The sequence below is a fragment of the Ranitomeya imitator genome, chromosome 3, assembly GCF_032444005.1.
Source record: "Ranitomeya imitator isolate aRanImi1 chromosome 3, aRanImi1.pri, whole genome shotgun sequence".
Classification (NCBI taxonomy): domain Eukaryota; kingdom Metazoa; phylum Chordata; class Amphibia; order Anura; family Dendrobatidae; genus Ranitomeya; species Ranitomeya imitator.
The window spans coordinates 742,651,664-742,667,432 of record NC_091284.1 but is presented as its reverse complement, the minus strand read 5'-3'; the positions used below and the strand labels follow the sequence as shown (position 1 = coordinate 742,667,432).

The window sequence follows — 15,769 nt, the reverse complement described above, 5'->3', positions numbered from 1 at the left end:
CCTTATAGCCATTACTTCTATCAGGAGGGTTTCAGCGCTGGCGGCTCTTTCCTGGCGCACTGCTTACCATATTCCATATCAGGATAAGGTAGTGTTGTGGGCCGGTTTAATCCTTCCTTCCAAAGGTGATTTCTAATTTTCATCTTTAATAAGGCCATTGTGTTTTGCCTTTTTTTTGTCTGGCACCATCTCATCCTATTGAGAAAACTCTGCACAAGTTGGACGTTGTCAGGGCCATAAGGTACTATATATCAGCCACTGCCTCGTTTAGACGACCAGATTCCTTGTTTATGATACCAGATGGCCCACGTAAGGGTCAAGTCACTTCCAAGGCAACCATTGCCCGCTGGATCAAAACTGCTATTATCCAGGCCTATAAAGCTAAGGTCAGGGCAGCCCCGTGGCAGCAGACTATCCCCATGGTTCTATGTCCCCCAATGAAGACTACGAGAAAGAGATTTTACGGTTATTACCAAAAAATTTACTTTTTCCAATGTATCATGTATTTGTGTGTTTTTAGTATCATTATGCTGAAGTTCTAAGTCTAGCTTTAAAATATTTTACATAAATCAATGGTATTTAATATTCATCTTTGGGGCAAAGCTAAATGATACATTTGTCTCTGCAGATTCACTATTGGCTACCAGCAGTGACCAGTTAAGCTTTACAGTGAAGCAAAAGTTACAAGAGACAACCAAGAATGCAAATCACCACCAAGATTACATTGTGGATGTCCTCCCTAAAAAACCTCACATAGACATCCCTCTGATGGAAAACAGTACGCCCCAGAAATGTGTCTTACAAGTAACAGGGATGACTTGTGCCTCATGTGTCTCCAACATCGAGAGGAACCTGCAGAAGAAAGATGGTATCATGTTTTACAATTTCATATTTTAGTTTGCTCATCATGACCTCCAACATTTCTTCTGAATTCTTTGTTTTACTATCACACTAAGGCTACTTTCACACTAGCGTCGGAATTCGGCCCGTCGCATTGCGTCGGGCCGAGATTCCGACACTAGCGTTGTTAGCGCCGCACAACGGGTGCAGCAGATGCATTCTCCGGCGCATCCGCTGCCCCATTGTGAGGTGCGGGGAGGTGGGGGCAGAGTTCCGGCCGCGCATGCGCGGTCGGAAAAAGCGGTCCGTCAGGAGCAAAAAACGTTACATTTAACGTTTTTTGCTCCCGGCGGTCCGCCACAACACGGCGCAACCGTCGCACGACGGTTGTGACGTGTGGCAAAGCATCGCAATGCGTCGCTAATGTTAATCTATGGGGCAAAAAGGCATCCTGCAAACAACTTTGCAGGATGCGTTTTTTGCCATAAACGACGCATTGCGACGTCTGACAAAAAACGCCAGTGTGAAAGTAGCCTAAGAGAGTAAAGAACTATAAGATGAGAGAGCCATGTAAATATCCAACACATGAACACTTATAAATGTTATCATTTTGAGAATTGGCTTAAATTTATAGCAAGCTCATTCAAAAGCACCCTACCTTAAAGTGGCTACCAGTAATATTGATTTATAAAGAGATCTGCGAAGAAGAAATTTAGTTTAATCTGTGAAGTATGTAAGTTAGTCAATGAGTATCAAAGTATGGCCAGGGTCACTGGAAAGTTGGTTGTCCACAAACTGCTGGATAGCAAACTCAAAGGCGAACACTTTTTGGGTTAAAATGTTTTGGTTATCATGTATTATTTCAAGCATGATGAAATATTATCTTTCCCTTGGCATTTCTGGTATTACCAGTGGATTTGCAGCAGCTAATTACTCCGAAGCTTTAATACCGTTGTGTAATACACAACTGTACCAGGCGAGCAAGTTTTTGGCGCATTTGCCATTGCACACCATCAGATAAGACCCTATTGCGCTTTCTTTGTTTCCCAGTTTTCGCTCTATTTCAAGCATGTTGTTGTAGGTATTTTTCTTACCGCTATTAGCTCTACACTGCTCTAAAAGGGAATCTGTCAGGAACGTTTCAATGCCAAAACTATTTTTATGGGTATGTAGTTCTTTCAAAGACAAGTCTAGCAATGCCGTTACAGGACCAGTCTGTTTTTCTGCTGATGAGAAATCAGCATTTCAATTGATATGCAAATGAGGCTGAAGAGCTATTCTAGATCTGAAGCCTCTGTCACTCCAACTCTATTCCTTGCCATTAGATTATGCTGATAAATTATCTTTTAAAGAGTTATCCCAAAATGCCAGGTCTAAATGTTTTCAAAAGCAATATAGCCTAAAAGTATACAGTATCTAAAGTAACCAAAACTTACCTTCAGATATTTAGCCGCTACTTTCCTGCGCCTTCTCTTGGCTCCTGGTCACATATGACACAGAGACTCTCCTCAGTGTGAAGTAGGTGTTCTTTATTGATAGGATGCCCAGCCTGTGCAATGACAATAGAACAGCCAAGCATGGTCCAAGTCACTGCATAGAATGGAGAGTGTGCATGCTACAGAAGACCACTGGGCGTTACCCATGGGTTGTTGACGTACACTAATCGAACTTACAGGAGGACAAATCCATAAAAAAATTTTTTAAATCTCAAGCTGCGTTCACTTTTGAAAATTAATTATGTTTAAGAACTTTCTTTATATTAGTAGTGATCTATAAGCCAGGAATTTGATTGCAGTTTGCCAATAGCTGGAAAGTCACATTTTGGAGACCACTGTCTTAGGCTACTTTCACACTAGCGTTAACTGCAATCCGTCACAATGCGTCGTTTTGCAGAAAAAACGCATCCTGCAAAAGTGCTTGCAGGATGCGTTTTTTCCCCATAGACTTGTATTGACGATGCATTGCGACGGATTGCCACACGTCGCATCCGTCGTGCGACGGATGCGTCGTGCTTTGTCGGACCGTCGGCACAAAAAAATGCTACATGTAACGTTTTTTTGCTCCTGACGGACCGCTTTTTCCGACCGCGCATGCGCTGCCGGAACTCCGCCCCCACCTCCCCGCACCTCACAATGGGGCAGCGGATGCGCCGGAGAAATGCATCCGCTGCCTCCGTTGTGCAGTGCGTTAAACGCTAGCGTCGGAATCTCTGCCCGACGCATTGCGACAGGGAGATTCCGACGCTAGTGTGAAAGTAGCCTTATATAGTCTTTGCCTGTAACCTTTCATTAGTTTCACAGTTTTTATCTCTTTCTATGGGTGATTAGGTGGATAAACCTCTTGCGTCATAGCTAGTAGAAAATATCCTAACACAAAAGTGAGACGGAGTCCAGATTTTAATAGTTTGCATGTCTGGTATGTGAATCGTAGCATTTATTAATTAGGCGTCCCTCTACAGGTATTATTTCTGTGCTGGTGGCACTGATGGCTGGTAAAGCAGAGGTCAAATACATTGCAGACCAGATTGAACCATCTGAAATTGCACAGCTTATTGAAAACCTGGGCTTTGGAGCTGTTGTTTTGGAAGATTGCACTGCATCCCATGGTAGTATCGAGCTGGTGGTGAGTATATTATTAAAATCGTATAAATATGCTATGGCTGGGCTGGTATAGACATGGACGACTCATGCGATACTAAAGCCTAGTCATAACCAGGTCATCTGGAAATGATCCCGTGTACTTATATTTTACAATATTGGGTAGCTGTTTACAAAATTTGTGGTCACCTAACCTTTTCCCCAATCACTGGCTTGAACTAGTAGCCCAGGGCATCTCTAGATACATCCAGATGTAGGCATCACAATTCATTTACAGCTTGAAGATGCCTATGGGCATTTCCATTTAATTAATAATTTCCTATATTACTGTGCTACTCCATACAAAAAAGACAAATTGTGAAGATGTTAAATATGCAAATGAAGAGAAACTTACTGCGGTTATGCCAAAAGGACGGATCTGATGAGTGGCACTTAGTTTAGTGAGGTGATGATCCCAAAAAAAATAAAAAGGGAGTTTTGCTGTCACCCACAAGACTTTTAATATGAACAGTAAAGAGTACTGATGTGTTCGGTTCGTAGTTGTACTTACTGAATTGCCTTGAGGTCGTGTGACCGCTAGAAGATCGATAGTGGTGGATAGTTGGTGGTGAATCCTTTAGTAATGCGTGAATATGCTGTTATTCAGATGTGGATATGGAATCTGGTTAGGTTGCCCCTAGTAACAGCACAATAGGTATTTGTAGTGAATTGTCTGTATAAAATATGGTGGACTCAGCAGCAACTACCTTGACGAAGAGGGCTGCTGTCCCTCAAAACGCGTTGGTTTCTTGTTCCTTCTGCGCACCCATCCTTCTCTCAGTCGGTGACGTCACTCCGAAACCCAGCCCATCCCATTTCCGCCACATACCCAGCGTGCTTCCGGCCGGGGCACGTGTGATCATTGTCGGCGTCCAGTGCAGCGGTTCCCGCACACCGACTGCGGTCACCCTCTGCAGCACAGCGGTTAGTCTTCCGGACGCAGGCACACCACTTGTCGTCCCCACACCCAGGATCAACACAGTGAGAACCGCCTTAAACCTGATTAAGCACACTAGGTTACTGCCATCAAACCCTGTTAAGATCCTCCCATGGATTATTAACCACGGAGTCCACCATATTTTATACAGACAATTCACTACGAATACCTATTGTGCTGTTACTAGGGGCAACCTAACAGGATACTATATCCACATCTGAATAACAGCATATTCACGCATTATTAAAGGATTCACCACCAACTATCCACCACTATCGATCTTCTAGCGGTCACACCACCTCAAGGCAATTCAGTAAGTACAACTACGAACCGAACACATCGGTACTCTTTACTCTTCATATTAAAAGTCTTGTGGGTGACAGCAAAACTCCCTTTTTTTTTTTTTGGATCATCACCTCACTAAACTAAGTGCCACTCATCAGACCCGTTCTTTTGGCATAACCGCAGTAAGTTTCTCTTCATTTGCATATTTAACATCTTGACAATTTGGTTTTGCACATGTATAGAGTAGCGCGGTGATATATTCTTGTTTTTTAGGCTTTGCTTTCTAGCAGGTATACACAGAACCTGCTTCAATCACCAGCAGCTCTTTATACAAATCTTACCCTTGGGTCAGTCATTTGCTGAGCGCCAGTGTTTATCTATACTTTTTCAATTTCCTATATTGTCTTACTTTTCTCCACATTTATACTTTTTATGTTGTTGCAATCTCCAGATTACAGGTATGACATGTGCCTCATGTGTTCACAATATTGAATCACGACTGATGAGAATGCCAGGTATCCTACAAGCCTCTGTGGCTCTTGCCACCTGCAAAGCTCAAGTCAAGTTTGATCCTGAAATTGTTGGTCCTCGAGACATCATACAAGTCATTGAGGTGAAGTGCATGGAATTAATTGTAGAAACATTTAATAAAGCATTGCTGTGCCTCCTAAAAGTATAAAAATGTCTACCAGTAATCGTAATTTAGAGCCCATTTCATTGGTAATTGAAAAGATGGCTGCTATGCCGCAGGTGGCGGTGCTGCTGTATCTTCTGTCAACCCAAGAATATTGTTTTTTCTCTATATAATTTCCACATATTTAACCCCCTGAACTGGGAGTCTAGGACCTTTTACTTAATTAATTGTTTTGAAAAAGCTAATATGATCTGAGAAATGACTAATGGGGGAGAAAATGTTGGCCACTTGACTTGTTAATTAAAAACACCTTTTATTTTATTCATAGGGGATTGGATTTCACGCCTCTTTATCTAGAAGAGAGCCATCAGTTCACAACCTGGACCATAAAGAAGAAATAAGGCAGTATGTATGGAAATGTGTGCAATGACCCAAGTCATGTTTTTTAGTACATTTTCTCATTGGACTAATTACTCCAGGTTTCTTATTCTTTATATTGAATAGGAGTATCCATATGGGTATTGCCCAAGTCCCAATTCTTCAGGCAAGGGACTGTATTTAGGATGTTATAGCAATGTATTCTGTTCTGATTCTCTTGTGTCCAGTGACCCCAGTATTGTAAGATGGGCAAAGAGTTCTGACCAATTCAGCTACACCATGTTGCAAATTATAATAATACAGTGTCAAGACTATGCAGTCAGGGGGTAACGCTGAACCCACCACTGTAACCACTTTGTCACAGATGACACCGGAGAGATTACACAGATCCCACCACTGCCACCAGTTTCACTGCCTCCAATCGTCAGGACAATTGCTTGACAAGTGATTGACGAGGCCACTGCTGCTTCCACTTCTAGGCCGGTATTTCGGGAACTAACAGTGCGCGTATGGTATATACACCTCTGTTTACAACACATGGAATATATGTATATACTCCCCGTACGGTCACTGCCAGCTCCGCTATAACAAAACGAATTACTAGTTGCCACCAGCAATCGTTTATACAGGCTGATTGGACACCCGTTAGAGGTAGCATATGGCTTCAGGAGTGCGGTTTACAGAACAAAAGGAACGGAGCTATTAAAATTTATATTTAATCCAGAAATATAGGCAGTGTTTTTTTTTAATATACGAGATGATACAGAATGAAAGAAAAACAACACGATACATACAGTTACATAAAATAAAAAGGGATAATGAGATAAACTTACTAAATCTGGTCACAGAAATGTTTGAGTTTAGTGGAGGGAAGCACTCATGATTTGGAAAATGGATTCTCACACAGCGAACTATGTCTTCCCAGAATGACAAAGATCCAAACCCAGTTTCTGCTTTTTATTAGCTCGAAGTTACGCTAATACATACACCTCCCCTTGATGACCTCATGTGGGGTCTGTTTGTGGGATGTACTCAGCTATTAAGAATTTTGAGATACCCAACTTACAGGATGTCTTTGCCTCTGGAGGTTCAAGTCTTTAGATATTGACATCATATTTTTTTTCGTAATTTTACCTTTACATAGACCAAATATTGCCTGTCTTGCATAATCTATCAGACCAATATTAAATTGGAGGTGTTCTAGAGCAGAGGTCCCCAACTCCAGTCCTCAAGGCCCACCAACAGGTCATGTTTTCAGGATTTCCTTTGCATTGCACAGGTGATGCAATTATTACCTGGGCAAGACTAAGGAAATCCTGAAAACATGACATGTTGGTGGGCCTTGAGGACTGGAGTTGGGGACCCCTGTTCTAGAGGACCTACAGTAATTGGAGTGAGTCACATCCGTCCCTTCGCTACGACACGGAAAATCAAATCTACATCCCATAAATATCGGATTGGTACAAAACCCCAATATTCATATCTGGACAATAAAGACGCAGAGACTGGAACAGTACCTTAGAACACAGGATGTCCCTTCCTTATGTATAAACAAATGTCAGTCTTGCTGTCCCCTTTCTAGCACAAATCTCATGTTTAATTACCTGGAAATGACAAGGGCCACTGCTTCAAAGGTTGTTTTAATTAGTTTTTTTTTTCCTCCCTAACTATAACTAGTTTCTCCACTCTTTTCCATATGTTCAATTTGAGGTCTTACTTCCAAAAGGAGTTTGAATTTTCAGCTCTTCTCCCTTCTCTGGAGATGTCTCATGGATTTTCATTTTTCTATGACATACAACTATATGGTAAAAATACAAGGGCATCGTTTAATAACTTCCTTTTTTATCATTTTATACTATCATTGGTATTAGTTGGGTTGATGGAGTAAAATCTCTAGAGATCCCGTTAATATATCATTATATTCAGTATAATCAGAATTACAGTTTAAGTACTTTGGCACTAATTTATTAAGGTCTTTTGAAGGTCTACAATGAAAAATTATGGGTACGTTCACATGAGACTGATTCCCAGAGAAATCCTCACCAGCTACAAAAGCTGCTATGGATTTCATTGCATGAATTGACAAAACCTCATCCACTTTCCTGCTCTGGATTTTTGAGCACAAATCCACAGTGGAAAATCTGCGGCCTATCAGATCTGTGTGGACATCCTGTCAGCGTATAAAAGAGATCTGCTTTCATTTTTCAAATGAGCGGTGACATAGAGCTGGTTCGTTACTGTAGACTCACTGTCACTATGTTCAAAAATGGTTAAAGGGATTGTCTGGCCTTATGATATTGATCACCTATTTGTAGGCTACATCTTCGTTATCAGATACTCCAATCCATGATGGCGGGATGTCAGCAGTGTATGGATCTGAACATCACCGCTCTCTACATTGTACAGTGGCTGCCGCCAGGTACTGCAGCTCAGAACCTATTCAGTTTAATAGGAGGCGAGGTGCAGTTCTCATCAATGGCCACTATGGGATGACTGGAGCTGTGCTGTCCATCTCCTTACACCGTTAACATCTGGCCTCTGTGGGTGCGGATAGCAGCTGATGGGTAGGAGTAGGTAGGAACTCCACGATCTGATATTGAGAGGTCATCAATATCATAAGGCCGGACATGACCTTTGATGAAAGAATCGCTGCATAAGGCCTATTTCATACTTCAGCACTATTTAGTAATGTATTTTGAATCCTAGGTGGAGAAAGTCCTTCTTGTTCAGCCTCATATTTGGCATCCCCGTCATCTGCATCATGGTCTACATGTTAATCGCCAACAGTAATCACCATGGACAATCAGCGCTGGACAACAACATCGTCCCTGGTTTATCCATAATGAACCTCATTTTCTTTATACTTTGCACATTAGTCCAGGTATGCTTGTTTCTGTGTTTTTTTTTAAAGACATTTCTCCTCGATTCTCGCTGCACACTGCTGATTTTCTAACACTAAATGTATATATAAAAAGAAAAACTAATATTACTTTGTGTCTTGATTAAAAATAAACATGCACAACATGAATTTGCAAAAAAAATCAGTTTACAGCAATAATTTGGGAGACTGATTACAATCCAAGGGCTCATACTCGTCTTCGTTTAAAACGGATGAATGCAATCCAATAAAAAAAAAAATCGGATTGCACTATAACTAATGTTATTCAATGATTTAGTGCGCTCCTGTGATTTTTATTTTTATTTTTTAAATTTTTCTCCGCTCAGATCGGACTGAGGAAAAAATCACCCCATCCTGCGAGTGGCCGCATATATCAGACGAGACTCGCCAATGCAAGTCAATGGGTGCAATCGCACGGCACACAGACCATGCGTGTGCCGTGCAATTTTTATGCAGCTATCTCATAGGAAAACCGGCATTTAATGAGTAAATTCACAGCTTGAACCGTCAGAATATAATGGAAGAGATTATATAGATATATATAATAGAAAAAAAAATGGTGGAGTCCCTCCCAGATTGAGAACATCAGCTTTTAGCTGCCCCAGAAATGGCGCATCCTTTAGAGGCATCAATTCTGGCGCTTAGCCTCCGCTCTCCACACTTTCCCTGGTGTGGTAGCAGGCGGGGTAATAGTATTGGAGTTGATGTCAGCTTTGTATCATCAGCTGACATCAAGCCCAGGAGTTCGTAATGGAGAGGCGCCTATGAGACACCCCAATTACTAACCCTATAGTAAAATGTAATAAAGAAGCACACAGAATAAAGTCCTTTATTTGAAATAAATAGTCCCGGTCTTTCCCATTTATTACTGTACTAGATGGTGGCCCGATTCTAACGCATCGGGTATTCTAGAATATGCATGTCCACGTAGTATATTGCACAGCCCACGTAGTATATTGCCCAGCAACGTAGTATATTGCCCAGCCATGTAGTATATTACCCAGTCACATAGTATATTGCCCAGTCACGTAGTATATTGCCCAGCCACGTAGTATATTGCCCAGCCACGTAGTATATTGCCCAGCCACGTAGTATGTTGCCCAGGGACGTAGTATATTGCCCAGCGACGTAGTATATTGCCCAGCGACGTAGTATATTGCCCAGCGACGTAGTATATTGCCCAGCGACGTAGTATATTGCCCAGCGACGTAGTATATTGCCCAGCGATGTAGTATATTGCCCAGCTACGTAGTATATTGCCCAGCGACGTAGTATAATGCCCAGCCAAGTAGTATATTGCACAGCGACATAGTATACAGCACAGACACGTAGTATACTGCCCAATCACGCAGTATATTGCCCAGTCACGTAGTATATTGCCCAGCTACATAGTATATTGCCCAGCCACGTATGTAACAGGTTAAAAAATAAAAAATAAACATATACTCACCCTCCGAAGGCCCCTTGTAGTCCTGACGCTTGTGTGTGGTGCACGCGGCAGCTTCCGGTCCCAGGGTTGGTATGAGCGCAGGACCTGTGATGACGTCGCGGTCACATGACCGTGATGTCATGGAAGGTCCTTCTCGCATAGCATCTTTGGAACTGGAACCTGCCCCTTGCACTGCCGAGGACAGCATGCACGTCGGAGGGTGAGAATAACCTTTTTTTTTTTCAATTATTATTTTTTACATTAGATCGTTTTACTATTGATGCTGCATATGCAGCATCAATAGTAAAAATTTGGGCACACAGGGTTAATAGCTGCGTAACCGGAGTGCGTTACACCATGCTCCGGTAACGCTGGCATTAACCCTGTGTGAGGGCTGACTGGATGACTGGAAGGGAGTATGGAGCGGGCACTGACTGTGGGGAGGAAAGAGCGGCCATATTGCCGCCGGACTGTGGCCGTCGCTGATTGGTCGTGGGCGTTTTGCCACGACCAATCAGCGACTTGGATTCTATGACAGACAGAGGCCGCGACTAATAAATATCCATGACAGACAGACAGACAGACGGAAGTGACCCTTAGACAATTATATAGTAGATAAATAAAAAATAATAAACCACTATATTCCTGACCTGTCCACAGATAACCCCTATATGATGCTGTTCCATGAAGAACTCCAGCTCTGCTACATTCGGGTGGTTTGTTGAGCAGTGGCGTGTTGCGACCACTCTGCAATCCAGCCAGGACACACTGAGATAGTAGCATGATTACGCTCCTGCAGTGTTTAGAGCTGACGTGACATGTCACTGGAGTTCAGAGCCAATGAACCTCGGTCACCTTACTGACGTCACCGCTTGCATCGTGAGCTCTCGCCAGCACATGTCCAGGTCCATTTGAAGTTCGCCAGTGACCCTCTGGATGATCCAGAGGAAGCATGGGAGAAAGTCATGTGGTCAGATGAGACCAAAATATAACTTTTTGGTGCCAACTCCACTCACCATGTTTGAAGGAAGAAGGAGGAGTACATCCTCAAGAACACCGTCCCAACCTTGAAGCATGGTGAGGGAAACCTCATACTTTGAGGGGGCTTTTCTACAAAGGTGATAGGATGACTCTACCGAATTAAAGGGAGGATGAATGGGGTTATTTATTGCAATATTTTGGCCAACAACCTCCTTCCCTCAGTAAGAGCATTGAAGATGGGTCATGGCTGGGTCTTCCAGCATGACAATGACCCAAAACACACAGCCACGACAACTAAGGAGTGGCTCTGTAAAAAGCAGTTCAAGGTACTGGAGTGACCTAGGCAGTCTCCAGACCTGAACCCAAAATATTGTACCTAATAATGTTGCCCAGCGACACACCTGAAATCTGAAATATCTGGAGAAGATCTGTACAGAGTGGGTCAAAATCCATGCTGCAGTGTGTGCAAACTTTGTCAAGGACTGCAGGAAGTGTCTGACCTCTGTAATTGCAAACAAAGGTTTCTGTACCAAATATTAAGTTCTGCTCTTCTATTGCATCAAATACTTATTTCATGCAATAAAATGAAAATTAATTATGTAAAAATTATACAAGGTGATTTTTTTTGTAAGATTCTGTCTCTCACAGTTGAAGTGTACTTACGATAAAAATTACAGACCTCTCCATTCTTTTTCCGTGAGAAAACTTTCAAAATCGACAGAGTATCAAATCATTATTTTCCCCACTGTATGTCCATATTATGTCAGTTTTTGCATATTCCCATGGATCCATTTTATGTTTCTGCTAATAATCCTAGATGTGACCCAAATATAATCCTCTATTGTCCTAACCCACGGAATACATGTCTCATAATAATATTGTACAGATACTGATTTTCTAATTTGTATTATGGATCCATTTATTTTGATTCTTGATGGACTAAGGCCGGTTTCCCACGTCCTGATATTTCCAGTACTGGAAACACTGGTACCGGAGATGTCCGTGTGTGTAATAGTTGTGGCACACATGTAGCAACCTTGTGCCGCATTAGTACCACATGGACGAGCGCCAGGGAAGAAGCTGTACAAATATTACTCCACTTGCCACCGCTGCAGGGCAAGTGGGAAGAGCTAGGCAAAGCGCTAGTATTGGCACATGTAATAGATGTGCCTTTTCTAGGCGGCTGTGGGCTGCTATTTTGAGGCTAGAAGGGTCAATATGAATGGCCCCTTACCAGCTGGAGAATACCATCCCCCAGCTGTCTGCTTTGGCAAGGCTGGTTGTCAAACATGGAGGTACCCCATGCTGTTCTTTTTACATTATTTATTTAAATAATTTAAAAAAACAGCATGGGAACCCCTCTGTTCTTGATAACCAGACTTGCTGAAGCTGACAGCTGAGGGTTGCAGCCTGCAGCTGTCAGTTTTGCTTGGCTAGTTAAAAAAAAAAATACAGGGGAACCCACTGCAGATTTTTAATTTATTTATTTATAGCGCAGGAGCCAGCTGATGAATACTCCCATCAGCCACTCCTGCTCTCACTGTTATTAGCGGCAGCAGGTGTAGGAGTAATAGTCCCATAAGCCGCCACCTGCTGTCATTGTTCTCATTTGAATACAACTCTCCTCATTCTCCCCTGCTCACACTGATCTTCGGCAGAGCAAGGGAGAATGAAGAGAGCGGTCTTCAGCACCCGGTGCCGGGGAGCAGCACTTACTGTACCGCTGCTTCTCAAGCGCTGGGATGTGTCACTCGTATGACATCCCAGTGTGTCATCTGTGTGCACGTCTGCCGGACATTGTGCAGCTTGTACTGTACGGACATGTCTACGTATGGGTCAAATGGACACATGGTTTGTAGAAGCACACGGACATGTGCACAGCAGCGTAGATTTCAATATGTCTCCGGTACGTGTGAAAACTGTCACCACATGTACCAGAGACACGGACGTGTGAAAGAGCCCTAAAGGAAACTCTGGGCCACAGATTGGTATTCAGTAATGCTTTTTTAGTATTATATTAATGGACTTCACCATTAGCCATCATAAGCCCTTGCAAGAGGCGCTTTTACTTTGTCAGCCCCTGCCTCGTAGTATTTGGCGCTTTATAATGTATTAATGATTTATAACGTCCATATAATTCACAGCATATATTCCATTGCTGCAATCATTCACACTGTATCTCTTATTCACAGACCTTTGGCGGATGGTACTTCTATGTCCAGGCTTACAAGTCCCTGAAACACAAGGCAGCCAATATGGATGTACTCATTGTCCTGGCTACCACCATTGCCTATATTTACTCTGTGGTTATCCTGATTGTGGCCATTGTGGAGCAATCCGCCCAGAGCCCTGAGACCTTCTTCGATACACCCCCCATGTTGTTCATGTTCATTGCTCTGGGGAGATGGCTTGAACATATAGCAAAGGTAATTGTACTAGATTGGTCCCTGTGGGGATCTCAAGGAAATCTCCTAGATCCTGATTTATCCCAGGAGAATGTTTAACCCATGCTATTGCTTACGTCGTCAGCACCGTTTTATACCTGAGCACGTTGGCACTGGAAAATAGTTTACTTGGCAGGATAATGATGTCCCCATTACATTGAATCCCGTCAGCTTATAGTATGGATTTACACAGATAAATCCTCACCTGTAATGTGATATAATTGGTTTTATCTTTGCATAAGAGCACAGGTTGTTTCACTGTTCTCCAATATACTGTATTTTACTCCACAAGGATGTAAAATTGAAAAACACATTATATTCTCTGTTAACCGCTGGATCAAGGTCACAAATGTGATTAAAAAAACTCCACTGAAACGTTTCAGACTGAAATAGTTTAAGTAGAATAAGAAAATAAATGGTCCTTTTCATTTCCCAACTTCCTCAGGCATAAATTCCCATGAAAAAAAACAAACAAATTTTATACAAAGATAATGTATGCACTGAAGTTTTATGATGTGTATTTTTTTATTTTATTTTGTCTTTTAACTACTTATTGTATTGGACTTTTTAACAATTATCACTGCCGTTATTACATGTTGAGGATATTATATATGGATAGGATTAAGGCAGTATAACATCGGATGGTAGTGTGCCAAGCGGTTCTCAACTCAGAACCATGCCAAATGCAGGTGAAGCTCAATCTTCAACTTTACTTGCTGCAAAACATTGTCAATTTGTGGTAAACGTGTATAATTTTGCTGCATGGACAGTACTTACTCGCAGCTGTGGTCAACCAGCCGTAGGCTTCACTTCACATGTCCAGCATTCACAGTCTGAATCAGCCACGGGTCTCCTGGCTCGAACTCAACAACCCCATGGACATCGATGGTGTTGAGTTCTGTTCAGAAGATGGAAAAATCTCACCTGAATCCGTAGACATCAACAATATAGGACCACTCTGGAGCAAGGGGAGGGGAACATTTTGGTCCCTACTGTCTCCTGTCCTGCCGTTGTTAGGGCGGGAGTCATTTACATGGGGCACGCTAGGGGACAATAGGCACCAAAGTGTTCCCCTTCTTTCGCTACAGTAGTCCTATATTATGATCTCTACTGATACGGGTGCGATTTTTCCATTTTTTGTACCTGCACTGTTGTCGTCATGAGACCCATGGCCGGTTCAGACATCGGGGTGCATACTTGGACTGTGAATTTTCGACACGTGAAATCCGGTCTTGCTATGTGTACATGCTGCTGAGCATCAATGACCGCTCTCTAAGGCTCACCTGTTTAAGGTGCTGAGCTGATTCTTTTGGACGCTTGTAGATGAATTGTGATGCTTGAGTGAATCTCCTCCAAGTCTCATGCACTTGGCCATGGCATGGTTTTATTTTGCACAGTTATAATAAGGCTGCCTTAGAAGTGTCTGAGGTCATTACCGTACCTCCATCTGCCTCCATTTTTACACTAAAGTGTCTTAATTATATACCAGGCCGAAGTCTTCTGAAGCTTGGAGTTATTTCTGTTAACGCTTCATTTACAAGTCTGCTGACGGACAAGTGCTGATGTGTCAGTCCCGCTGCACTCCTCCGATGACGCGTCGATCCCACTGCGCTCCTCCGATGACGCGTCGGTCCCACTGCACTCCTCCGATGATGCGTCGGTCCCACTGCACTCCTCCGATGACGCGTCGGTCCCACTGCACTCCTCCGATGGCGCGTCGGTCCCACTGCGCTCCTCCGATGACGCGTCGGTCCCACTGCGCTCCTCCGATGGGACGTCAGTCCCGCTGCGCTCCTCCGATGACGCGTCGGTCCCACTGCGCTCCTCCGATGACGCGTCGGTCCCACTGCACTCCTCCGATGGCGCGTCGGTCCCACTGCGCTCCTCCGATGACGCGTCGGTCCCACTGCGCTCCTCCGATGACGCGTCGGTCCCACTGCGCTCCTCCGATGGGACGTCAGTCCCGCTGCACTCCTCTGATGATGCCTCGGTCCCACTGCGCTCCACCGATGACGCGTCAGTCCCACTGCGCTCCTCCGATGACGCGTCGGTCCCACTGCGCTCCTCCGATGGGACGTCAGTCCCGCTGCACTCCTCCGATGACGCCTCGGTCCCACTGCGCTCCTCCGATGACGCGTCGGTCCCACTGCGCTCCTCCGATGACGCCTCGGTCCCACTGCGCTCCTCCGATGACGCCTCGGTCCCACTGCGCTCCTCCGATGACGCGTCGGTCCCACTGCGCTCCTCCGATGGGACGTCAGTCCCGCTGCACTCCTCTGATGATGCCTCGGTCCCACTGCGCTCCA

General features: G+C 43.7%; 1 protein-coding gene across 2 annotated transcripts in view; it reads left to right on the top strand.

The window, feature by feature from the left end:
- The window catches only part of ATP7B (ATPase copper transporting beta), a 173,488-nt gene that overhangs the window by 113,402 nt on the left and 44,317 nt on the right, over positions 1–15,769 (top strand). For both annotated transcript variants that reach the window (XM_069758888.1, XM_069758887.1), the window contains 6 exons: positions 629–868; positions 3,299–3,462; positions 5,150–5,311; positions 5,661–5,737; positions 8,417–8,591; positions 13,212–13,445. In XM_069758888.1, coding sequence (XP_069614989.1) covers positions 629–868; positions 3,299–3,462; positions 5,150–5,311; positions 5,661–5,737; positions 8,417–8,591; positions 13,212–13,445 — 1,052 coding nt within the window. The remainder of the gene's footprint in view (positions 1–628; positions 869–3,298; positions 3,463–5,149; positions 5,312–5,660; positions 5,738–8,416; positions 8,592–13,211; positions 13,446–15,769) is intronic.